At 37.4% G+C, this 26,848-nt stretch overlaps 2 protein-coding genes across 3 annotated transcripts; one reads left to right on the top strand and one right to left on the bottom strand.

The window, feature by feature from the left end:
- Window positions 1-644: 644 nt before the first annotated feature.
- Window positions 645-3,457, bottom strand: LOC130716034 (UDP-glucose 6-dehydrogenase 1-like). Of its 2 annotated transcripts, none has more exons than XM_057566207.1 (4): window positions 3,357-3,457; window positions 2,145-2,918; window positions 1,387-1,746; window positions 645-1,203 (listed from the first exon to the last, which is right to left on the bottom strand). In XM_057566207.1, the coding sequence occupies exons 2-4, from the start codon at window positions 2,883-2,885 to the stop codon at window positions 859-861; spliced, it is 1,446 nt and encodes a 481-aa protein (XP_057422190.1). In that variant the 5' UTR covers window positions 2,886-2,918; window positions 3,357-3,457; the 3' UTR covers window positions 645-858. The 2 variants fall into 2 exon arrangements, with proteins under 2 accessions (XP_057422190.1, XP_057422189.1); XM_057566206.1 differs by having other exon boundaries at window positions 2,145-2,913; window positions 3,357-3,454.
- A 14,359-nt stretch (window positions 3,458-17,816) lies between these two features.
- LOC130712294 (probable WRKY transcription factor 3) lies at window positions 17,817-18,912 on the top strand. The gene is made up of 4 exons (XM_057562133.1): window positions 17,817-18,105; window positions 18,211-18,316; window positions 18,406-18,567; window positions 18,735-18,912. The coding sequence occupies exons 1-4, from the start codon at window positions 17,817-17,819 to the stop codon at window positions 18,910-18,912; spliced, it is 735 nt and encodes a 244-aa protein (XP_057418116.1).
- Window positions 18,913-26,848: the final 7,936 nt, after the last annotated feature.

Here is a 26,848-nt window from a genome sequence, read left to right as displayed (position 1 = left end):
GCTTCCATATTCTTGATCCTCTGGGTGGTCAGCCTCAAAGCACAATCTTTGTCGTTGCAAACCCAAATGTCTTAGTCAATATGGGATTGTACTTCATGATCACACCACGTATGAGAACAACCTTTTGTTCATTTTCATGTTGTTGTCAACACTTGCTGAAGTGTTGACATTCTACAAGTTTTCATTACAATAACTTTTTTTCTTATATTTTCACGCTTTGAATAGTGCTCACAGGATCATTGTTCTTTCAAGTTATTACTAGATAGTTTGAGTTGTTTTTAACTTAGACACTACAGGACAACTCAAGGTGTTTTTCAAGTCTCAACGCGTAGTCCTATAGCTTTATAAACCAGAGCTCAAAAAAAGTCCTCATTTAAGTCCCCACATTGATCATTAGATACTTTTACTTATTTCATGTGTAAACAGTGATCGAGTATGATTGATAGACAATTCTCGTACTACCTTCTTATAGATTCCAAGGGTATTGAAGCAGTTTCAGTTGTAACGGCTGAAAACTAACTGTGACAGTTAAGCATAACAGCTGAAACTAACTAAAGTGGGAATGATCCCATAATATAAGGTCTATGTTATGTTTTACTCAAATAAATCTTATAATATTTCTAATGCATCATCGAGAAGAAAAATGTTTTGAATTGAATACACTAGCTAGCTCCCAGAATCAATCATTTATTTATTACATAAAGATATGACAACAAATTAGAATTTGAGGCAGTTAAAATGACAAATGATTGGGCTCTAACATGCCATAAGATTTGGCAAAATAATATCAAATATAAATAGACAAGAGCATAAGAAATATAATTTAACAGAACAAGAATCATTGTTTTGCCTTAAGCTTTAAGCCACTGAAGGCATGTCTTTGAGCCATGGATCTAGTGGCTTGCCAATAGAATAAACAATGAACCCAATTTTCCTGAGCTCCCTAACATCCACAACATTCCTGCCATCAAACAAAAACGCTGGCTTCTGCATGCTGTCATAAACTTTCTGGTAATCAAGCTTCCTGAACTCATCCCATTCTGTTAGAATGCACACACCATGTGCATCTTTAACTGCCTCATAAGCATCCCAGACCACCGACACTTGCTTTATCGATGTCGGGCTTGGTGGTTGAAGATGAGCAGGGTGGTCCTTATCATACTTCCTCATTGATAGATCCTTCATCATCTGGTCCTCTGTGACCTGAGCAGAGACGAAACCAGAAAAAATTGGTAAAACCGCGCGAAAAATTTAGCACATTAAGATAACTAACAATAACTAATTGAAAGTGTTACTAATATAACATTTGAAAGCTGTTCTATTAAGCAAAAAATTTCTCTTGGGAGCGATCGCCAAGTTTTGTAAGATGTAGTTCAATCACTGCACCTGAGGATCATATATGCTCAACCGAGCCCTGTCACCTAGCAAGCCCTTGCACACATCAATAGCTGGTGTTTCCCTAGTGTCACCTGTATCCTTCTTGAAAGCAAAACCAAGAACAGCTATCTTCTTTGCCGAAACCGTGTTGAACATGGAAGAAACCACACGGTTTACGAACCGCGCCTTCTGGTAGTCATTCACCATAATCACTTGCTTCCAGTAATTTGCAACCTCAGGAAGGCCATTACACTCACAAATGTAGACAAGGTTCAAGATGTCCTTCTGAAAGCAAGAGCCTCCAAAACCAACACTGCTGCTCAGGAACTTGGGTCCAATCCTTGAGTCTGTCCCAATTGCGTGGGATACCTGCAGGGACGGAACTAGAAAAAATGTGTGAGCGAGTCAAAAATTTAACACATTAATCAAAATAACAATGACTAACTAGTAAAGACAACATAAATTCTTTTAGGAGAGAAAATTTGTGTCAAGCAACCAATTATCCCAAAAGTTTAAGCTGTTGGGTAAGGGTTAAGTGAATGGTTTTATATTATTTCTAACAATTTTGGATCCTCTATAGTGTTCTTAATTATCTACAACAATGCATTTGTTTTTCAAGAAATAATATTAGCCATTGAATACAAGTGGAGAGTTAAGATCTTGCAGAAGAGAGATGCATAGCTGATGAGGATTCAAATTAGCTAATATAACAATTTTCAAGAAATAATCTCAGCCATTTTCTAATGCCTAGGTCTGTCCCTGGATACCTGGGAGACATCAGCACCAGTTGCCTCACAGAGTGCTGACATTGCATTCACAGATGATATTCTCTGTGCCAGGAAAGCATTGGCAGCTAGCTTTGAGAGTTCAGCAGACCAGAGATTGGTGCAGATGATTCTCTCCTCTGGGACCCAATTAAGATAAACATCCTTGAGAACCTTTATAGCCTTTTGCCCATCTGGGGTCTCCCTTCCTCCAATGAGGACCCTATCTGGGTTAAAAAGGTCCTGAATTGCTGTTCCCTCAGCAAGAAACTCTGGATTTGAAAGAATAGTGAAATTGGTGCCTTTCCCATTATTATGAGTCAAAATCCTCTCAATTGCCTCTGCAGTTTTGACAGGGACAGTTGATTTCTCAACAACAATCTTGTCCGATTTGGAAACATCCGCAATCATCCTTGCAGCACTCTCCCAGTATGTGAGATCAGCCGCTTTACCGGCTCCGAGACCATGAGTCTTTGTAGGCGTGTTCACGGAGACAAAGACTATGTCAGCCTCAGCAACATTTTTCTCCACTTCACTGCTGAAGAAAAGGTTCTTTCCCCTGCATTTCTTCACTATATCTTCAAGGCCTGGCTCGTAGATTGGAAGGTGCTCGCTGTTCCACGCGTTGATTCGATGCGTGGAGATGTCCACCACGGTTACTTCAATGTTGGGACACTTCAATGCAATCACTGCCATGGTAGGGCCTCCAACATACCCAGCTCCAATGCAACAAATCTTCACCATTCTTGTTAACTTGATCTGTTCTCAGCAGCTGTACTACATAACATGAGGATCAAAAAAAAAAAAACACATAGTAAAAATGTAAATCACTTTGCAATGTTAATTTATTAATGGTTAGCAAACAATGATCCGTAATTGAATGATTTTGAGAATTCTATGTGTGCATGAATGAGATAAAAGGATCTATAATTTTCAATTTAAGCAATCACATAAAAATTGCAGATCAAGAGAACATTGATATCCACCAATATACAAGTGAGGGTGGAGTGCAACATGGATTAGTCAATTGTATGTATATTCATTCATCTTGTGTTTCTACATTCTCTACAAGCATGCAAACACATAAAGAAGACACAAATTAATATTCTAATTGTTCAAAATAAGGTTGTAGATATTGGAAAATTGACAGGAATCCATGGATCTCTTCACAGACACAATTCCCAGCTAAAAGGTAACACAAAGAGATCAAATTACCTTGTGGGTTGTATTGATGAAAACAAAAACAAAAAAAATTGTGACGGTGTGAAGAAGAATGGAAAATGTTCTTTGTTTCTAGTGAGAAAGGAAAGAGCAATGAATCATGAAACATGATTGAGATCTATTTATATGAAAATAGTAACGTGTAACTAACTACCCGTAGTCCCGACATTTTGGAGGCCCTGGGCAATCTTAATTTTTTTTTTTTGAAAAGTTTAAGATTTTCTTTCTGAATAATGTAAAAAAAATATTTATTTAGCAAAAACGGGTGGAAAAAATTATTTAGCAAAGTGGGGTAGTTTTTTGAGAAAAGGCCACGGCACGTGCCACAGTCAGAAAACCGTGGCTAAAAGTCTGAAAAGGCAACGGTTTGCCTCTTGGTGTGGGGAGAACCCAGGTCTCATAAAAAGCTACGGTTTTTAAGTTGTTGCCTAAAATATTTAGGCAACACGTTAAAAACCGTAGCCTTTGAGAATTTTATTTATGGAGCCCTTCTTTTCGGAGGCCCTGGGCTGTTGGGCCTGCACATGCCCAAGGCCGGCCCTGCTAACTACCTAAGCATTCCGTGAACCACATTACATTAGTATAGTACCACTATTTTTGCACAACACTCTCGCCTTTTGTCATCTTCACTTCATACTCCTAAACATCAAGTGCTACCCATTTAACAATTTACTAAGTTCAAAAAAAAACAATTTACTAAGATATAAATAAGCTTATGATTATTTTGGAATGGAACCACATTACCCCGTAAAATGCAATCATTCTCGAGTGGAACCACAGTTATCCGTAAGATGCAATCCTTCTCGAGGGGTGGATCTATGATTATTGACCACTAACACTTTTGAATATTTAAAGCACAATTTATTCATGTGCTTTGATGATAAATAGTTAAACCACCATACTAAAATACCACGACTACTTGACACCGCTTGTTTGTGGTCGCTTAAGATTGCTACCAAACGTGTAAAACTCTCAGCTTTGTGCTTTGTGGTTGTCAAAAACCGTCACAAAATGGGTGTTTAGACACCGCAACATACCCTTCTATGTAAAAAAACTAACAAAACCTCCTATATGATACTAAAAGAGTGAGGTCAGATGTGTTGTGTGATATGAATAATCTCTCTTTTGCTCTAAAAAAACATTGATCATGTGAGGTCTACATGATCTCCACTTTCTTCTCTAGGCTCACCATCCCACACCAATCCGTGCCACTGCCAACAAAAAGCACGATGAAAAACTCCTATCCGCCACCATGGAGTCTACCATTGTAGCACCCACACCAACTCAATCACTCACAAATCATCAGTTTGAAGAGATTTTATTGTATTAAATACTTATTGAGAATCATTCCATATCATCTCATTTATTTCATTTCTACATTGTCATTAGTTGTATTATTTAATTTGTTATTTCTTACCTGCAAACTAGTTAAGGAAATGATTCTCTAATCCTAGTATAAATGTATAATCTTTGTTAATAAAATATATCCGTTTTTATAAATTCAAACTATATTCGGTTTTTTGGTATCAAAAGCTTCTTGACCTAAAGACCTTCGATAGATCTCATGGCCACTCCACCCACCTTTTCAATCAAGGCCAAGGTCGACAGCTCCCCTTTCAAGACCACCGGCGAAATAACCACAAAGTCCGGTAAAATCCTTACCGACATCAATGCCCACAAACAAATACCTATTTCCCGTAGAGTGACAAATTACCAGTCATGAAGTAGCCTTGTTCTTTCTATCTTCAATGGTTATGATTTCTTCGGACATATGAATGTATCAACCATTTTCTTTTCCCACCAAAAGGCAACGATGACGCCCCTGAAAAGTTAAGGACCACAAGAACACAATAAGGGTTAGATTGTGTCCATGTAATTCGATCGCAAATGACTAATTTCTACTAGACTACGTAAATAGAAGGGTTTGGTTAAACTCTTAGTCTAGAGACAAAGTTGTGCAAATAATAAGATAAAGAGTTTAGGCAGTGGACAATGCACACAAGTCTTTTATCTTGATTCACCGTATATCGGTGGGCTACGTATAGTCCTTGTCAACTTCCAAGATTTCCACTATTGAGTATAAGGACTTCTCCTTATAAGTATTATTATACGAGCCTCTTCAAGCACACAAAGTATTCTTTGTCCTGCATCTCCGGACATTGTTTAGTATTATTTATCCTGCTTTTTTAGGCATGTGAAGTATTCTTTTACCATTGCCTCTCCAAGCATGTGAAGTATTCTTTATCCTTCCTTTCTAGGCATTGTTGAGTATTCTTTACCAAGCTTCTTCAGACTCAACAAGTATTCTTTTCCATGCCTCTTCATACATATAGATATTAATTGATTATAGAGGGGAGTGATGTTCATACAGACGTATGAGATGTATGTAGATCTACAATAAAATCAACTCATCTTTAGAAGTATAGAATAGAGCGAATAGACAATCGATTGCTCTCAATCATTTCCAGGAGTCGACTTGATCATCTTGTTGAATGACATTGGACTATCTTTGAAATTCGTATTCACCTAGGACAGATGTGATACACAATGTTGTAACAATGTGTATAACAACAAAACACAATCAGAGTATTAAAAATAAACAAACAGTTAAACAAACGAACACAAGGAGTTGTTAACCCAGTTCGGTGAACATCACCTACGTTTGGAGGGCTACAACCCGAGAAAGATAATCCACTATAATAGTCAAGCACATACAAAAGGTTCACCAAGAACACACACAGTTCTAAACCTTTCTACCTATTGCTACCAGTGGCTTAATACTTAAGTCTCCCCCTAAGTATGAGAACCCCTTCTCTCAATCACTGTCTCAGTGATCTCACTTGTCAAAAGAAATAACAAGTTTGCTGAGACTAGCACTCAACTACACATATCAACTTAGTACTTGCAATAGCACATGAAGCACTAAGTTGTTACAATACTCAAAACAGGACTCACAAATAATAAACCCTAAGATCAATATCTCTCACTCAGAATCCGTGCACAGCTATGGTTTATAAGTTCCTTTATATAGACATTCACTTCAGGCTTGAATCTTCAATGGGTTGAACGTCATAGAGTCCACAACAGAACTTCCGGAAAGAATCTTCAAGGATTCAAAACTTACCAAAATAAAGAAACAGAACCAAGTAAAAACGGAAATTCAAACTTTGAGATAGACTTGGTTCACACGGTATCAATCTTGTTACTTCAGCCAAGATTAAAAACAAACAATCCTTCAGAAGATATTAAAATCATAAAACACACAACATTGACTAAGTCTTCTGAACTCCCATACAGTCAGCAACCAAACAAACAACTTAGTTTCAGAGATTGAAACATCAACATATGTAACTACCACATGTTGCTCCAGATGTTGAATCATATAGTTGCACATCAGACACAAGTATTGTACTACATGTTTTGAGCAAAATGCAGCCAATCATAAGAACTACAATCTTGATCAAGGCCGAAGTTCCATGTAGCATAGTCCTAGATGTCTTCGTTAAATGAGCTTAGCCTTGTTATTCTTTATCTCACGGTTGCTCTTGCAGCTGAGGTCCTTGATTATGTGAGTGTAGAGTAGGACCATCAACATCAGTGAGTTTCTTCTTCTTCTTGAGACATGGCTTCTCCATTGATTAGATCAAATGTGAGTTTGAGGGTGGGAATGTTCCCCCTCAATCTGTGCATTATCTCTTCTTCTTCTTCTTCAGTGAGCTCATCCTCCTCCTCTTCCTCCTCCTCCTCCTCCTCCTCATCCTCCTTCTTCTTCCTCCTCCCCTTCCTCTTCCTCTTCCTCTTCCTCATCCTCCTCCTCCTCCTCCTCCATGGGTTCGGCTCTGAAGCTTTGACTCTTGAAAGCATATTTGGATATTACATTTGAATTCATGTTTTCCCCTCTTTTCTTTTCTTTTCTATTTTTCTCTCAGTGTTTGAATTTGAAGCTCACATTTTGACTGAGATGATTCTAATTACTCCTTAGCAATTTCACTTTTCTCTCAAGGTGGTTCGATCTATAATGAAGTAGACATAGACAAACACTTCTCCTTCAACTACAGTGGGTATTTATACAAAGTCTTTGAAATATAGTCGTTGTGTTTTAAGACTTACATTGAATATGCAGTGAATTGTTGAGGAGTAGAAAAGTAGTCATTCTAATCATAGGTACATGTTGTCAGCTTCTAAGATATGTGTAAGATAGATGAAGACTTCCCTGTTGTTGAAGTGTGTAGGAGCTTGGGTATTTACCATCTAAGATGATTGTAGGATAGGCTCGGTTGACTTAGTGCATCACTCTTAGACTTGGTTTGAATCTTGTAGTCGTTGGATCATGGGACCATGTAGGCGCTCTCATAGCTTTAGCAAAAGTGACAGGTATGTGCCTTGATTGGTACTTTACCCTAACCCCAACTAATCACATGTGAATAAGCATTGTACATATGGTTGCTTTCTTCTGGTTACTTCGTTGGGAGCTACATCTGATTCTGGTTGCTTCCTTAGGAGACTAGTTCTTCTTCTAAATACTCGAGTCATCATTTCTTCGAGTAGCTTTCTATTGCATGGAGGTGGAAGTCAGATTACGTCTTGTGGTTCTGTGAGATCTTAGGCTTTGGACAATCTGAACTTAGTCTTCTTGGACTTTAGAAAATCAGTTTTGTTGTTACATTGTTGTCTGCATTTTGTCAAAAACAACCTGATGTCGAAGAAGATGCCTTGACATCTGATTTCGTGAAGCTAGGACATCAGTCATTTGCTTGGAACGTGATGGGGCCCTTGAAGATCTTATGAAGATATGCTTTTTAAAGTTACTTGAGGTTCAAGTAGCTGTACTAGAATGGTTTTAATTGTGGGTTGTTATTTGTTGAAACAATCTTTATTAAAAGATTGGAAGATTGGTTTCTATCTTTACGTTTGAATTTTGCAACAATATCTTGGAGATTCAGTTTTGATTTGTTGCTGCAATCTGTTACTTCAGCCCAAGAAAACCCTAGTGCCCAAGCCACTGCTGCTGAAGTTTATAAAAGGACAAAAACCTAAAGCTTGAAAACCATCGAAGCTAATAGAGAGAGATCAAGTGTTTTAGGGTTGTTCATTGTTCTTTGTCCTTATTTCTTGTGAACAAACTTTGCTCCCTGATTCTATAAAGCAAAGTTGTATTCTGTGTTCTTTGATTCTACAAACTCTGATTGTTGATTGTTTGTTACCAATCACTGTGGTAGTGATTGAGAGAAAGGGAGAGGGACTCTCATACTTAGGTTGAGATACTAAGTAGAAATACACTGGGTAGATTAGGAAGTGAACTATGAACTGTGGTGTTCATGAGTGTCTGTAATTCCTGAATCTTAAGATAGTGGATTTCCTTTCTTTGGGTGCGAACCCTCCAGACGTAGGTGAAAGTTTTTCACTGAACTAGGTTACCAATCATATGTGTTCTTCTTTTTTATTTTGCTGGTTTTGTTACTGTTAGTCAATTGTCGAACCAGTTGTCCCAGCATCGTGTTCAACATTTGTCATGTGCGAGGATCGTAATTACAATTGGCATCAGAGCAGGAACCCTATTCTATTGGGTGAGCTCCAGGGAATATATTATGTTCTCAAGGACAACATTATGGATGGAAGAAGATCAAACTATATGCCACCAATTTTGGATGGTACCAATTATGACTACTGGAAGGCTCGAATGATGGTGTTTCTCAAATCTATGGACAGTATAACAAGGAAGGCAATAGTCAAGGGGTGGAAACATCCTGTGATAGCATCCACAACTGAATTGAAGCTTGAAGATAAGTGGACAAAGAAAGAAGATGACGAAGCTCTTGGAAACTCCAAAGCCTTGAATGTTATTTTTAATGGAGTTGACAAAAACATGTTTAGGTTAATCAACACATGTACTGTGGCTAAAGAAGCATGGGAGATTCTCAAGACTGCCCATGAAGGAACATCAAGAGTTCATATGTCAAAGCTTCAGCTTCATACAACTCAGTTTGAAACTATGAAGATGAATGAGGATGAATCCATATATGAGTTCCACATGCGTATAAGGGATCTAGCCAACTCTTCTTTTGCCCTAGGAGAACCCATGTCTGAAGAAAAGTTAGCAAGAAAGATTCTCAGGTCTCTCCCCAAGAGGATTGATATGAAGGTAACTGCCATTGAAGAAGCCCAAGACATCAGTAACATCAAGGTTGATGAACTGATTGGTTCCTTGCAAACCTTTGAGATGTCTCTTAATGGTAGATCTGAGAAAAAGACGAAGAGTATAACTTTTGTGTCCAACACTGAAGAAGATGAATATCAAAGGGAGAAGGATACTGATGCAAGTATTTCATAAGCTATATCATTTCTTAACAAATCGTTGAAGAGTTTGGGCAAAATGTCAAATACAAATGTCCTGGACAATGTGTCGGACAATGTGAAGAATATTGAATTTCAACTCAAGGGCAAACATGAGAATGATACAACCAAGGCTTCTCATGTAAAGGCTCTCATTGGAAAGTACTATTCTGATGCTGAGTCAAGTGATTGTGATGAGGTTATCTCAAATGAATAACTAGTTGAAACATACAAATTGTTGCTGGCTAAATGGAAGGAATCATGTACGTATGGTGAGAAAATGAGAAAAGAAGTCAAGGATTTAGTTGCTGAGAATGAGAAGCTTCAGAGTACTAATGCTAGTTTGCAAGAAGAAGTAAAGAACATCAATAATCTACTTGCGGAAAAGAAGCAACTTCTAATCATCAATGGTAGCTTACAAGAGGAAGTTACTCTTTTGAACTCCAAGCTTAAAGGTATGACAAAGTCTATTCGTATGATGAATAAAAGTACCAATGTGTTAGAGGAGATTCTGGAAGTTGGGAAAATAGTTGGAGATAAGGAAGGGATAGGCTTCAAGTAAAAGAGTGCAAATAAGTTTGTTTCATCTGAAAAGCAAACTAAGCAACCAATGTCAGACCCAATGTCGCATCATTCTGTACGACATGTGTACCCTCAGTTCAGAAAATTCAAGAAATCTACTTGAAGATGTCATCACTGTGGCAAACTTGGTCATATAAGGCCCTACTGTTACAAGCTATATGGATATCCTCAGTCTCATGATCAACCAACGATTAATCCACAAGTAGCTCCAGCAAGGAAAGAGTGGAAACCTAAAGAAAGAGTTAGAGTCAAGTTCTTCGGCGAGGAAGAGATGTCTCCACAACCATCTAGGGTGAATAGATCTTATTCAAAGGATGTTGCTCTTCTTAAATCTCAGAGTTCTGGTGTAGATGTTATGAAGGAGTGGAGGAAGAAATTTCTTGCTGCAAGTTCTCTTGAAGTCTCAAATGCACCAACAACTGTTCATGCAAGCATATGTGAATCTGTAAGTGCAGATCCTAATGCTATTGTGCCTAATGTGATTCATGAGATATCAGTTGAATCTGTTTTTGTTCTCAATGTTGAACCTCATGTCGAGACATTAGTTGAGACTACTTCAGATGTGAATATGGAACCCTCTGCTGGAAATCCAAACCCCATTGTTGACACATCTGAACTTGATCTCCAAATCCATCAATCTACCTTGGGTTCTAAACCATCTACCGGTTATAAGAAGTCAGTTATTGAAAATATTCATGAATTGTTGTCATTCTGGTCTTAGAAGTGATGGTTTGTTTATGTTGTGCACCCTTTGCCAAATTTGTGTTAAAAAATGGGAGTAGTTTAGTGAAGAATCTGGGTTGTTTCTGTTGCTGTGAATACTATGTTTTCTACTTGGGAACTTTCCATTTGGTAGCTTTCTTTCAAGACAAGGCAAGTAACTGGTTGTGTAGTACTCCAAGCTGCTACTGACCAAGTTGCTACTGGTTTACTGGTTTACACTTGTTGGATAGTTAGTATGTTCTGCTGCTATGTTCTTTGTTCCAACTATGCCTTTTGGAGTATGATTGTTGTTGGTATGGATGCATCATTTGAGGGGGAGCCTGCTGCTAAGGGGGGGCTTTGGTTCTCTATGTTTACCCTCTCTGATATTTGAGTTGTTTTAGACAAAATATGACAAAGGGGGAGATTGTTGTTACATTGTTGTGTGCATTTTGTCAAAAACAACCTGATGTCGAAGCAGATGCCTTGACATCTGATTTCGTGAAGCTAGGACATCAGTCCTTTGCTTGGAACGTGATGTGGGCCCTTGAAGATCTTATGAAGATATGTTTTTTAAAGTTACTTGAGGTTCAAGTAGCTGTACCATAATGGTTTTAATTGTGGGTTGTTATTTGTTGAAACAATCTTTATTAAAAGATTGGTTTCTATCTTTACGTTTGAATTTTGCAACAATATCTTGGAGATTCAATTTTGATTTGTTGCTGCAATCTGTTACTTCAGCCCAAGAAAACCCTAGTGCCCAAGCCACTGCTGCTGAAGTTTATAAAAGGACAAAAAGCTAAAGCTTGAAAATCACCGAAGCTAATAGAGAGATCAAGTGTTTTAAGGTTGTTCATTGTCCTTTGTCCTTATTTCTTGTGAACAAACTTTGCTCCCTGATTCTAGGCTTAAATACTCTTTTGGTCCTTGAAATTGTAAAGGGAATCAAACCTGATCCCTGTAAAATTTTCGCATCAAATTGGGTCCCTGAAATTGTTTTTTTAATCTAATTAAGTCCTTTTGCTCAATTTTGACTAGTCAACGGTCCAGTGGAAAGCCTAGTCAGCTAAGGATGGCCACATGCACTTTTTTCACATCAATTTTAGTCCCTTAAAAAATATTTTAATCAATTTTAGTCCTTGTTCTTCCACCTTCCTCTTCCACCTTCTTCCTCTTCCTCCATAACTCAAATCCTTAAACCTAGAAATTCAAAACCCTAAAAAAAACTATATGTTTATCACATTCACCTTGTTCTTCCTTTTGAATTTATGTGATTTGAGTTATGGAGGAAGAGGAAGAAGGTGAAAGTGGAAGAACATGAAGGTGGAAGAACAGAAACTAAAATTGATTAAAATAATTTTTAAGGGACTAAAATTGATGTGAAAAAATCCACGTGGTCGTCCTTAGCTGACTAGGCTTGCCACTGGACTGTTGACAGGTCAAAATTGAGTAAAAGGAGTTAATTAGACTAAAAAAACAATTTTAGGGACCCAATTTGATGCGAAAATTTTACAAGGACCAGATTTGATTCTCTTTACAATTTCAAGGACCAAAAGGTTATTTAAGCCCTGATTCTATAAAGCAAAGTTGTGTTCTGTGTTCTTTGATTCTACAAACTCTGATTGTTGATTGTTTGTTACCAATCACTGTGGCAGTGATTGAGAGAAAGGGAGAGTGACTCTCATACTTAGGTTGAGATACTAAGTAGAAATACACTGGGTAGATTAGGAAGTGAACTATGAACTGTGGTGTTCATGAGTGTCTGTAATTCCTGAATCTTGAGATAGTGGATTTCCTTTCTTTGGGTGCGAACCCTCCAAACGCAGGTGAAAGTTTTTCACTGAACTGGGTTACCAATCATCTGTGTTCTTCTTTTTTATTTTGCTGGTTTTGTTATTGTTAGTCAATTGTCGAACCGGTTGTCCCAGCATCGCGTTCGACATCTGTCCGGTGCGAGAATCGTAATTACAAGTTTGTTAGACGGAGACTTGTGCAACTCCTTTGCACATTGTCTTGGCTTCTAGTGCTTCAACTGATTTGGAATATGAGTATGAGAACTTTTCCAGATTTGGCTTTCATGTAGGAATGACATTTTCTTATAGTCTTTCCTTTTGCATTGTTCATCTCTATGATAAGCAATCTATGTTTATCTTTCTGAAATGGGTACCTTGAATGCTTTGAGTGATGGCGTATGATTGAGTTGAACTGTTGCACTCATACTGATGCAAGTGTTGTACCATACTAGAGATGCACATAACTATTTCCTTGTTATCTTTAGTTCTACTCTTCTATAGCTTCTTCTTCTTGGACGTTGTGCTTTGTGAAATGTAATGAAATACCACAAGAAAGGAGGGTTTGAATTGTGTTGTTCTAGAACTTTGGTTTTTCAAAAGATTATTAGCTTTAGAAACTTTTACCCAATTGTTTAGTGCTGTGGATAAAAGGGCAGAGTAGAAACGCTAACGACGCATGCTTTTTATCCTAGTTCGCCCCTAAACGATGAGGTTACATCCAGTCCTTGGCTATACCAAGATTTCACTATCCAAGTATCAAGAACTTCTCCTACAAGTATTCTCTAGGACTTATCCCAACAAGTATTATCAAAGACATCTCCTAACAAGTATTATCAAAGACTTCTCCTAACAAGTATTATACACAACTTCTCCTACAATCTTTTCCAAGATTGTTTTCTTCTATGGAGATCTCTTCTTACAAGAGTGGTAGTAGAGGCTTTCAAGCACATGAACTATAAAGTATTTGATATGAGATTTGACTCTGAGGGTATACTTTATGTTCTAATTCTAGAGAGAGTGGGATGATAAGATTTGACTCTTGGGTAAGGTTCTCTCTTCATGAAGCAGACAATGTCAAAATATTTGACTCTTAGGCTTGTGTATATTTCTTGATTTTTTACTTTGATCGTTGGAATGAGTTTCAATGGAGAGCTGATCATTGATTGCATAAATCTTAAAGTCTTCCTTTTATACTTTAGTATCTTTTGTGAGGGAGATAATAGCCGCTGGAGCTTGAAATTCACAAAGATTCTAGCTGTTGGATCAAACAGTGCTTTTGTGTACTTATGACAGGTGCATTAAATGCATGGCCCTGATTGATGAAGACATTTTTCCAAGAAGGTGTAGTCTGTTAGCTAGTAGGTAGTAGTAGTCTTTTCTTCGATCTGTTGGTGAGCAAATATGTCAACATATTGTGGCAACGTTGTACTTCAGTTTTGGCCATTGTGCTTTGTCAGATCATGTGATCTTCTATTGAGACTTCTTCTCCAAGCTTGTATGAAATCATTTCTAATTTGAAGCTGGCGCTCATTCTTCAGACATAGACGGTCTTCTTGCTCTTCCCTCCATTGGTCACTTTGAGTTAGACAAAAAGCTTTGACCACTCAATTGTAGTTTCTTCTCGGCAATAGAACTGTCTTCTATGTATATACTTTGGCTTGGCTAGAACAAGGTGGGCATAGATGATGAATCATAGTGTTCCTAAAATATGAAATTTTTAGTGTTCCGCTTATGCCCTTAAAATTATTATCATTCAAAATATGATAAACGGTATAATTAAACGTTTGAACTTAACACTTTGTCATTTGACGTCTCGTGTCTTCAAACAATGGCTTCATATCTTCAAACGAGGATAGAAGACTTGGACTTTGTTGGTCATGCGGACGATGGAGCACTATGGACTTTGTCCAATTGATCTTTAAATACTTCCGATATTTCTCAATGCTTTGTCTACCTCTTCATCAAGTCTTTCAAGGTTTCTGCCTTAAACTTGTCTTGAGCTTTTCTTCTAAAGGCGCTCTTGGTCTTGATGTTTTTAACGTTGACTTGACTTTGATTTTCTTGGTCTTACTCTTCTTTGCTCTGTCTCATCCTTGTGGGAGCCTTGGTCTTGCCTTGTCTTAACTTTGTCAGAGACTCGGTCTTGCTTTTCTATTATATGTCTTCATCTTTGTAAAGACCTAATTTACTTGGTTTACCTCTTCTTTTGCATTGCATTGATCCAGTCTTTTTGTATTCTACTTGGTCTCTAAATTAGACTTGATCTTCACATTCTCCATGTAGATCTTCTCTTTGTCCTAGAGATGACGCTTTCTATCCTTTCTTTGTTGCTTTGATTCTCTCTTCTTGTCTTCATTTGCTTCTCTTGAGCTTCATAACATTTCCACGATCTTCATATCTTTGTGCTATTGTGTCCATAATATTTGTCATCATTAAAACATATCAACTAATATGTAACTTCTTTGAGGGAAAACTTATGTGAACCTTACGATCTCTCCCTTTTTGACAAAACTAATGTGTGTATCTATGACTCATGCATTTTATGCGATCTAACACATTAAACCGGCATTTTAAACTTATTTTTCATATCTTTTTGCTATGAAACACATTTGAGATTGAGAGAGAAGACATTATGGGCATGCTAGATCATCGTTCGAGCTCTCTTGTACGATTTTGACTTCTTTCTTTTATTTTTCTTTGGTTTTCATGTCTATCATGAGGAACTAAACTCTTTTGTACTAGAGGATGATGTAGTTTTCTTAGTAACTATGCTTTTATACATTCTTGCTTATATATGAATCGTTATTTTTGTCTATTTGTTTCTTCCTCGTCTTTATCTAAATCTAATTGGGCATGGATTCTTTCATTGTTTCTACACATTCGGAAAATTGGTAAAATTAGGAATATGGGGGGAAACTGAATATATAATTCTACATGTTAGGGATAAGGGTATAAATTAGTTGTGTTGGCCTGAATTTGGTTCATAATCTATAATTAAGTAGGATTGGGTACTAAGAAATTAGTTATCTTGTCATACTAAATACTAAAGCCACAAAATAGAGAGGAGCTATTACAAGTTTCTATGATAGAAAATAAGGGGTATATTTAATTTTTATAAAATAGGTCTTTGTCAATTATATATATATATATATATGACAAATAATAACACTTTTGAGTAGGTGTTATAAATCAAAATTAATATTAATTATGCTTCTTAGCCACTTGATGAATATTGCAAATGATTTTTTTTTGTTATGAATTACTTGTGATGGATTGGGCCGTTCACTTATAGTCCATTAAAAGGTCCATGCCCTCATATGATTAGTTATAATAGTGTTGCCCCATTAGAAATTTTGATACAGTCTATACGCTTATGAAAAAATAGGGTTTATGATTTCTCTTGTTGTCTCTTCACGAGATCTTTGTCCGTGATTTCTCTTCAGTATTAGTAAAGGGTCTCCCTCTTCATCCTTAACAAAAAGAAGGTACAAACACTATTTATCTACAATTCTCGATTTCTTATGATAGGATATGCAATATTGTTATCTTTGTCATTAGGTTACTCATATAATTTCAGAAATTGGCATCAAAGTCTCGCATATACATACTCTGATTGTTCTTTTGTGTTTTATCACAATTTACAGATCTAAAATTTATGAACCCTTATTTATCAATATAAGTCATAATTTCAATTTGGATTTGTTCTCTCTTCGCTTATGTGTTTCTGAATCGGTTGTTTTCTGAAAAGTTTGTTGATTTTTATTTTGGGGGGTTGTGAGCATCTTATAGGGGTGGGTTTGTGAATCTCGATTTGTTTATATGCATTGGGAAATAGGAATTTGGAATCAAAGAAATAGTTTTGATTTTCGTAAATAATTTCATAAATTGCCATCAGAGCCTTGCAGGTACATATTCTGATTATTCTTTTATGTTTTATCACAATTTACAAATCTAAAATTTATGAACCCTTATTTACCAATATAAATCGTAATTTTGATTTGGACTTGTTCTCTCTTCATTTACATGTTTCTGATATGGTTGTTGTTTGGATAAGCTTATTGTATATTTGTTTTGGGGTCTTGCATGTGTCTCGTTGCGGTTGATTAGTGAATCTAGACTTGTTTTCCGCTATATGCACCGAGAATCATGAATTTGAAATTGGAGAAAAAGTCGTGAATTTTGTGGATAAATATATAATTTATCAAATGTTAAGCTTTTTACAAAGAATAGTACACTTTGTTTTCTGAAATGCAACCATGTAATAGTAATAATAACACTACATTGAACATATTTATTCTAATAATATCTTCAATGAATTTTTTATTCCTTTTAATTTAGATCCAAAATATTATGTGACATGTACACAATTCATATTCTCTTTATAAAAAAATTGGATCTTGATATGACATACAACATATATCTCTAATTGATGCCACTTTTCTCATCATATCTCTTAATTAATTTTAGATGTTTAGTGCATTCTTTGCAATTTTATTTTTCTCTTCGATTTTATTATATTTTTCCATCCATTATTCATTGTATGAAATACAAGTATGTTAACGTATATGATACATATGCCCATTATATGCTACGGTTTTAAAGCTTTTTTTTTCCTTTGGGTTGTATGCGCTTTTCCTATTCATGATATTCTAGTTTTAGTTTATCTTGTATTTATGTTAGGTGGATAATGCTATCCAAGTTGGAGAATGTTAGTAATTCTTGTATTTCACTTTTTTCTGTAAGTTTAAAAAAGTACTACTCCATCTGGAAATTTGACATTCTCTATATAATTAATAGAAAATCAAGTTGTTATTGTCACATTAGAATTTCTATGGTTCTCTGTTAACTAGATCTTTGTTTGTAATTTCTCTTTAGGATTTGCAAAGGTTATCCTTCTTCATCCTTAACAAGAACAAGGTACGCATAAGTTTATCTAAGATTCCTTATCAGTTGCGATAGAACATGTTATATTGTGTATCTAAATCTTTGATCTAGTACAAGCTACTCTTATAATTTCAGCAGTTACACACCCTCAGTGTCAACAATGGAAGATTTTATTGGCTTTTCTCACTATGAAGGAATGAATTCTTTTCCTGTGAATGTTGAGTTCCATGACGATGGATACAGCTGGAAGAAGTATGGGTATAAGCAGGTGAAAGATTTTTTGTTCACTCGAAGTTATTATATGTGCACACATCAAGATTGTGCTGCTAAGAAGAATGTTGTGCATTCTCTTGACGGTAGTGTAACTGAATTAAGTTATAAGGGAAATCACAATCATCAACCTTCTCATCCCAACAAGCTCACTTCAAATGAAATTTCCAATATGAAAGGTAAAATTTATTCAACTTATCAAATTCAATGTGGAAGTTTAAATAGATTGAAAGAAGTTCAAATTAAATATGTTAGTTCTCACCCAATGTTTAATTTGAATTTAGAATCTAGAAAAACTATTGTTGAACATGTGTCAAGAATAAGTGAGAGGCAGGAAGTAGGTGGTCAAGAAGTGGTTGAGAAAAATGATGAACCAGGTCCTAAGAGAAGGTAAGGGTTAATTTCATAGCCTGAACATGTTAATTGGCATGATTAATTGGCTTTAGGTGACAATATTTGATATTTTTATTATTCTGCAGAAACACAGGAGTCAGTCTTGCGGATATACCAACATCCTCACGCAGAAATGCCTCAAAGGATATACTCATTACGAAAATAATAAGTGATGTGGATATTTTGGATGATGGATATAAATGGCGCAAATATGGGCAAAAAGTTATTAAAGGCAGTCCAAATCCGAGGTGACATTGTTTTCCTTGACACTTAGTTTGGATCTATTTATTTGAGATTATCGAGAACATCTTTAAAAATAATAGGTTTCCTAAATGTTCAATTATTCATCACACAAAGTTTATGCAAGTTTCTAAAACATATTTTAGATACTAATTCATGTTTTTTTTATATGTAGGAGTTATTACAGATGCACAACCCCAAGTTGCATTATTCGAAAACATGTTGAAAGGGATCCTACAGATCTAACGGTTGTCATAACAACATATGAAGGAAAGCATAATCATGATGTGCCACCACCTACTACTAAGAGCCTCATTCTTTCCAATGCTAGCGCATTGCAGCTGGGATCATAAAATTCCATACCTAAAGGGCATGGTTCCAGCAGCAGGACAGGTCTCAGGTTCTGGCAGTAGCCTTAGTCTTTGTATGTCTAAAGGTTGAAGCAAGAGAAGATACATAATTATTTCCTATTTAACTATGGTGTTTTTTTTTAAACTCAAATATGACGTTCAATTTTATGCTTTCTTGACTCATGAGTTTAGGACCAACTATGATGTCTTCACTATGACGTCCAACTAGTGAAGACATCAATTGGTTTCGGCAGAACTAGTTGATACCCACGACACTTCTTGGTTCTCTATTCGTTGAAGTTTTGCCCATTGTGGCCACAACTAACACCTCTCACAAGGTGTGGTCATCCTAGTCGTGATGGTTTGCCAATTAGTTTCTAACGTGCCTTCATAAACATTAGTGTCAATTGTATAGGCCGACTCTAGTTAACCCCAGTCCGGATGTCGCCGCTACGTATGACGTAGAAAATAAAAGAACCTTACGTGGTCCGGGATGACGCTAATATTATCTATTAAGATTGATAATTCTTTCAATGCTTGTGTTGCATTCAGTCGCATGGCTTGGCTCGACGCTCACTGTCAATTCTTTCATAGAAAACACTCATAGAATATGACTACACTGACGATGTCGCCTTTTTCAAGGTTGCAACCCAGATCAATGTGCACAAGTCTCCTTAGAGTAGCAGAGATGCGCGGTTTTGGGTGGCAATTAGATTTAGGGGGCTTTGCTTTGAGTTTTTTTTTCTTTGATTTTAAGGGTTTCTGGTTCTTCTCGATACTTTTCTGGTTGGGTGTTGCTCTTTTTGGTTGTTGCTCTTTTTGAGTTATATATTCTCTTAAGATGTTGTGTGAGTGATGTCAGATGGAGTATATATCCTTGGCGCACATGAAAAATAGTATGACCATGACTACTAATTTTATCAATAAGTTATTTTCTGAGAAAGTAGAAGAACCAAAAACAATTTATAGCTTAAAAATGAATACAAGGTGGAAACAAGAGCAATGTGTGTTGTGTGGCGGGGTTGCAATGGTCTTTTATTGTATTGACGAAGTCATGATTGATGTGCTTGTGCATGCATCAAATCAGTTTTTATAAGTGAGATAGGGGTTTTGATGCATATGGGTCTTTTGTTTGCTTAGAGTTTATTGTGCAAATATTGGGTGACTTATAGGGTGCAAGTGCACTCTAGGTCTTGTACCATGCAATAGCACCCAAAAAAATAAAAAAATAAGCAAGTTTACAAAAATAACCTTTTGGTCTTCTTCCTTCTCTCCATCTCCCTTCTCTCTGCCTCATCCGTGCCGGAGATATGAGAATAAAAACTCCACCGATGGAAACTTCACCAACCGCTTCGTCGCGGTGGAGGCCGTGGTGGCTATGGGCGGTGGCGGATTTCTATTGTTGATGGAGAAGAGGAAGGTGGTGGTGGTTCCGGTGATGAGAAGGGGATTCAGTGGTGGTGGATTGTTCTGGGTTCAAGCACACGATCATCATTCCTTCATCTGTTCGTTAGATCCCACTCCCACTACTCACTCCATCTTTTCCCCCTATCTTATGGTTATTCCAGATCTCAATTTCCTTCTCTTTATTCATGTGTTCTCTGTTTCAATTTGCTCCATTTTCTTCTCAAAGCTCCAATTTTGATCTGAATTTTGAGGTCCCTTGACAGTAATTTGAAACTGGCCTTGTGGGGTGGAATAAGTGAATGGAATCTGTCATAGTGAATTGTTGTGTGTTTTGTTATGCACCCTTGAATGTCTTTGAAGAAGAGGACCTCCCTCAGTTGCAGGGGTGGCTTCTAGAGAAAGTAGTACCCATGCATTTGGTAAAAATAAAAGGGAGACAGAGGCGGCGGTTGCCACGGTGGTCGGACGGTGGAAGGATGGTCGGAGAGTGGCTTGATGGCGGAGTAGCCTCAGCAACAATGGTGAAGGAGGAGGAAAAGAGATTGAAGGAGACAAGGGTATTAACGTAAAAATCAAAACTATTATGATTAATTATAATTTTAAAATGAATAGCATCTCAATAGAATATTCTATTTGTGTGGATATAAAGCTATCTTGCATTATAATTTTGGTAAATTCTGTGGTACCCGAATTAGGTAATTTAATAGATTATTATCATATTATTCAAGGTAAATACTACACCTTTAGATTTTACTTCACTTATCAATTGACTTTATCTCATGAAATTCATTTCTTAATGAAAAATGGATGAGTGGTGGAAACGAATGATGGTGTTGGAGATGCGCGTAAAATGATCATGGTTAATGGATGAACAAAGCTCAGAAAACACAACTAGCATATCTCATGTACCTAAGAATGGAACACTGCATTACTATAATATAACAAAATCAAAATTTTAATCGATACATGAGTCTTTATTATTGAACCAACTCATTTTGGGTACCACACCCTAATCCGGCTTAAGGTACCACACCAATCACCTACAATTTTTAGTTTTGGATTTGAGGTGTCGTTGCGCCGATGGTCACTTTTTATATTCTTAAATTTAAATTAGTTTTATTTAAACCTTCTTTCATTAAACATAACAAAAATATCACATTTCAAATTAAGTTATATGGAATATCTCGGATGCAACTCGCACTAGCTAATCAATTATTATTATTATAGTTTATTTTATAGGTGTAACACCCTGATTTCGGTGGCGTCACTTTAGTAACCAAAAAGAAACTTAAAGCGGAAAAACGTGAATATTTTTTTTTCGATAATAGAATCAAAGACTGAAAGAAATAAAACTCTACAACAAAAGATAACATAACTAATATACAATATAATTACAGCCCTCGCTGTAAGTAGCAAACCCCGTCACGAGTAACCTCCAGTGACGGAAAGTAACAGAAAGTAACGCCCGTAGGCAATATGTACAATCCAAAAGGAAAGGTCAAGTGTCCGCAACACAATTCCTCAAAAATGAGAATAAGTCAGCCCAAACGGCCTAAACCAAGACCCCCTAGTCCAACCAACTCTCTGTGATTTCCGTAGAGAAACCACACAAAAAGCTATCGGCAGGAAACTACCCTGTCCCCAAATAGAACATGACGGTCAGAGCTAAGACTCTACTCCTACACTAATCCTGTCTCGAGGAGCTCACACCAGCACTCAAAACTACATGCTAGCGTGATCGTCGTCCGAATCTGAATCCAGAACGACCAAGTCTATGTACACCATCCTCCCTCCTCTCGCTACCCCGATGCACTCCTGTGCTGGCCTAACAGGCTTAGGGCCCGAGCCAAAGTCATCGATGACAGCAACAGTGGGTGAGCTGGACTCCGCATAAGTCCCTCCCACAGGCTCCTCCTCTGAGGGGTCCTCATCATCCGAAGATGATAGTGGTGGTGGTGCTCCTACTCCGGGTCCGCAGTGCACGCCGGGTGGCAGGTTGAAGCTCACAGTGTACCCCTCAGCACTCCCTCCGTCAGGTGTCCCAATCGGTCGACACGGTCCTCCATAATCCTCCCCGAATAGGTCGCTCGGTGGCCAGCGGGGTCGACCACCCATGAGTCGGGGTCATCCTGGTCCAGCATCTCAAACCTGGTCCCCCCCGAAGGGTGGACCATCGTAAACCAGTCCGCCATGGACATCTGACAATGGGCGTAATCCGCCAAAACACACACAGAAGACGCGAGGGTCAACTCCAAAGAATTATGTAAATAATAACTCCAATAGGTAAAGATAAGGGGTAGCCACTTAGGCTTATAAGTTAGAGATAGCATCCTAGAGTTGTATATTTCACAATGAATATAAAAGACGATAATAACAATTAGCATACATCAAATAGGATTAACAAGTATCAATCACACTCAGCAACTAAGTCGGTATGCATGTTGCATGAAATGCAATGCCGGTTGACAAGATGCATTCCGGAGGGATGGACATCAACGGATCAGCCCTAACACCAGCCACGGTGGGACCATTTCGGCCCGCGTGCCTCTTACACCAACAACAACGGTAGTCAGATCAGCAGTAAACCCGAAGGTCTGCCATTTCGGTCTGCTACTAAGAATCACCTAGCAGTGTTCTTACGCGGAAATCCGGGTCTTATGACCATTTTGGGATCCACCGAGGTCCGGCATCCCACCGTGTGTTAACCTCTTAATGTGTGCATGAATGCAAAGTGATTCCGACCTCACTCGACACGTCGCCACGTGTTCTAGCTAACTTATTGTCTCTAAAAAGAATACCCTAAGGTAAAAGTCGATTCTGCGACAAAAGACCATTAATTACAACACACATTATCTCATGATGATTCCCCGAATCATCCGACTCATCTCCATCCGATGGTCAAAACTGCTCAGCGAGCAAAGAGTATCAACATACTAGGAAACTACCTGTTTCCCGGCTTATCTTTTAGATAGCCCAACAACACAACTGCTCCTCGAGCAAAAGAGTATCAACATACTCAGAACTTGTTAGTTCCCTCAACACTTGGACTCGACGACACTTCTCATTTTCCAAAACTAAGATTTGAATCCTAAGCTTTCCTTCAAGATTGTTATCATTATTTAAAGGTTTAGAGGTTGTTTAATGTCTTATGAATTTTCCTTGTAAAATAGTTTCCATTTAGTCTTATCGCAAATCTTATGAGTTCCAAAGATCCCATAATCCCAAGTAACTCCCAGAGAATGTCTCGATCCACTAAAACAATAACAAGTCCCGAACCTCCGTTTGTCCCGTCAAACTTTCCCAAAATCTCAAAATAAATTTGGCATAACATGCCCGTTATCCTCACTCTGAAGCATAACAGATATATGTGTAATAGCATAGTTAAATTAGCACAGTCCAACAATCATGGCACATATATCAACACATCCTAGATTAATCATGTAGCACTTAGCATATATAGCAAATATCACACATCCTAGATTAACCATTTAGCACATAACATGTAAGTCAATCTCAAAAACAATCAATAGATGAATAATCACCATTGTCAGCCGAAGCCTCAGAAAACATTTCTCAGTCAAACACAAACAAGTGCATAAACAGTAAATCAAGTCGAATGCGTCGACACCTAAAGCATTAACTAGTAGTTCAGTGAGTAGCCCTCACCTGTAGTTCCTCCAGGGTTCTCCTCAAACGTTCCTTCGCAATCTACACCTTCTTCTCCTTGAAATTCCTCAAATGAACCTTAGAGCAAAAACCACAGAATTCCATCATAATCAGTCAGAAACTCAGCAATCAATACTCACTAAGGTTACACGAAGTAGCATATACTCCGAGGTACGATAATCTAGCGTGATAGAACGAGTTTTCGAAAAAGAAATTTTCTTCCTCCCCCTAGGGTGCTCACGGCCACACACTTTAATTATGTGCACCGACTTTTCTTCGATCAAACTTGGTTCCTAGGCTATCATTAGTCATAACTAAGGTGAATCTAAACTCGGAAAAATTATCGGATCGAAAACTGTCGCAGGGGTATTTTGGTCAATATTTTTAGCTCAGAATTTCAAAATTGGAAATTCGAAAAACAAATTGGATGGGAACGTCACCAACGACGTTTATGACGACTAATCCTACTAGCACTAAGCTAAGTCGATAGTTTTCAGCCCAAAGGACGAAACTTTGTCTAAAAATGGGTATTTGGAGCAGAATTGAAACTCGGTGGCAATTCGTCGAGAATCGGCGAAATGTAATCCGCTAAACATGCTCTTGGGCACGTAGGGAAGAGGTTTAGATAGAAAGATGAAGTCATGTGGACAGTTTTGCAAAAACCTCAAAACTTAGAGTACAGAAAGACATAGTGAAAAACGACGGAATTGACGATCAGAGGCAAGGATTAGCAACTATACCTCGATACCTTCAAGCAGCAATTGTCAAAGCAACGATCAAGCAAGAAATGGCGAAAATCTTCTTCTCCTTCATCCTCCTTAAGCTCGCGGGTTTGTGGGTAAGAAATGGTGAAGATTTTGCAATTTTTCTCCTATTTATAGGGGATGGAAAATGCGGGAAAATGAAAATTTCGCGATTCCGATTTTTTCGGCTTCATTCTCCGTGAATTCTAAGATAGGTTTTGGCGACAGAATTCCAAAACTCAAGAGGTTTCTTGGAATTAAGGTAAACAATTCAAAGTCGGTGTAAATCTATTTTACCCGAAAAACTACTTTTTGCAGTGAATGTCGGAAGAGAAAACTTCCTTCTGAAGAAAGATTGGAAACATCAAGAGAAATGGGTGTACGCTTGTGGAATCTTCATTTGAAGCTCCGAATAGAAAATGTCTTCATCAACCGTTCCTTTTAGGTTTCTTGAACTATCAGGGTTTTAGTTTCGGCAAACCTCCGAGGATTGGAATCGGACGTTCGTACATTCTAGGGTTTCACATCGAAACGCTTGTTATAGATGGATTAAGAGAAGTTCTAACATTTCTCTGAAGATTTTTGGAATTAGTTTCCATCGTGCCTTTAAGTGTAAATTAGCTATTTACTAGTGCTCTTGCCCTAGGTTTAAGCGAATATTAATCGTGCTATAACTTTTATCGACTTTGATACAATCCTTAGACTTTTCCTGAACTTTCTCCTTCATAAATTTATTTCATTCAATAAACTCTTGTTCAGGTTTCCCTTCACGATACATCAAACCTAATTGTGAATAGGAATTTTATTCACTTATTCTAAACTTAAAAACTTGGGTCTTACTATAGGCAAATGTTAGTTGTTAGTAAATTAGTAAAAATTATCTCTCATCGGGTTTTAAACCCTGACATTTCACCTACAATTACCCTTAGCTCAACCATATTAACTACCCCACCTATTATTATTATAGTATGACCAAATTGATACATATATATATATATATATATATATATATAGGGAGCATATCAGGTGAGAGGAGTGGTTTATGGTGAGAGGTGAGAGCATTGATTGCCAGCTGTTAGATTAAATTGAAGGGTCAGGATTTTTTCTCACTAAAAACAATCCACGTGACACTTGAGTTCTAATTTCGCAACTCCCACGCGCATCATCTTTCTCTTCCTTTCTCTCTGCGTTCACCGCGCGACCTATTCTTTCCTTCCTCCTCATTCTCCCCTATTCCAGTGCCATCCACAACAAGAAAGAAGTGCTCAACATATCTACTCTGGACATGTAACCATGAACTTCATCAATCAGTTTGCCCAAAATAATGATACTCTTGTGCTTAGAAAATCATAGATCCCCAATCATTGCCAGTCCACCATCAACGAAGTCGTCTAGCACCATTTCATATAGCTATCGATTTTGCTGTATTTTACCAGCAATTGCTTCCTAGTTTAATTTTTCTTCAAAATTTTGACTAATTCTGGATACATGTGGCAGCAAGATTTAGAGGTTAGCAGAGTAGTTAGGGATTTTATTAAGAAAATTATTAGATTGTTAAGACTTAATACATATGTCTTGATGGGTCGTGTGTGAATGAGGAAGGATGAAGCATCAATGGAGGAAGAAAGAGGACGGAGGGAGACAACATTAGGTGGGTAGAAGGGATACAATGGTTTTCACACAGTGCACAAAAGAAGGGGAACAAGGATAAAAGCACAGTCGCACAGAGGAAGAAGATGCGCGTGGGGGTTGGAGAATTAGAATTAAAGTGTGTCACGTGGAGTACTTTTAATGAGGGTAAATCTGGGCCATTCAATATTATCTAATGGTCATTATTAAATGCTCTCACCTCTCACTATAAACCACTCCTCTCACCTGATATGCTCCCTATATATATATATATATATATATATATATATATATATATATATACATGATGGAAAAGTACTTACAGAAGAAAGCTTTTATTCAAAGAACTGCAGGGATTACACACATAGAGAGAGAGAGAGAGGTAGGTAAGAGAGAGAGAGGTAGGTAAAAACCCGATGCCTTCTACTCTTACTAAGCTACCTATTTATACAAGTTTTGACCATGGTTACTTTCGAAAGTAACTCTGGTTTACA

This window comes from Lotus japonicus, chromosome 4 (assembly GCF_012489685.1).
Source record: "Lotus japonicus ecotype B-129 chromosome 4, LjGifu_v1.2".
Taxonomy (NCBI): Eukaryota; Viridiplantae; Streptophyta; class Magnoliopsida; order Fabales; family Fabaceae; genus Lotus; species Lotus japonicus.
Note: the sequence above shows the minus strand (reverse complement) of the source record. Positions and strands in the feature narration are given on the sequence as shown.

What these genes read in the sequence shown, in the direction of transcription:
- LOC130716034 (XM_057566207.1), bottom strand. Translation starts at nt 2,885, where the DNA reads ATGGTGAAGATTTGTTGCATTGGAGCTGGGTATGTTGGAGGCCCTACC. An exon ending in CTGGTGCTGATGTCTCCCAG is followed by an intron (nt 1,747 to 2,144) that starts GTATCCAGGGAC and finishes CCGTCCCTGCAG; the next exon opens with GTATCCCACGCAATTGGGAC. An exon ending in TGAGCATATATGATCCTCAG is followed by an intron (nt 1,204 to 1,386) that starts GTGCAGTGATTG and finishes GTCTCTGCTCAG; the next exon opens with GTCACAGAGGACCAGATGAT.
- LOC130712294 (XM_057562133.1), top strand. Translation starts at nt 17,817, where the DNA reads ATGGAAGATTTTATTGGCTTTTCTCACTATGAAGGAATGAATTCTTTT. An exon ending in GAACCAGGTCCTAAGAGAAG is followed by an intron (nt 18,317 to 18,405) that starts GTAAGGGTTAAT and finishes ATTATTCTGCAG; the next exon opens with AAACACAGGAGTCAGTCTTG. An exon ending in AAAGGCAGTCCAAATCCGAG is followed by an intron (nt 18,568 to 18,734) that starts GTGACATTGTTT and finishes TTTTATATGTAG; the next exon opens with GAGTTATTACAGATGCACAA.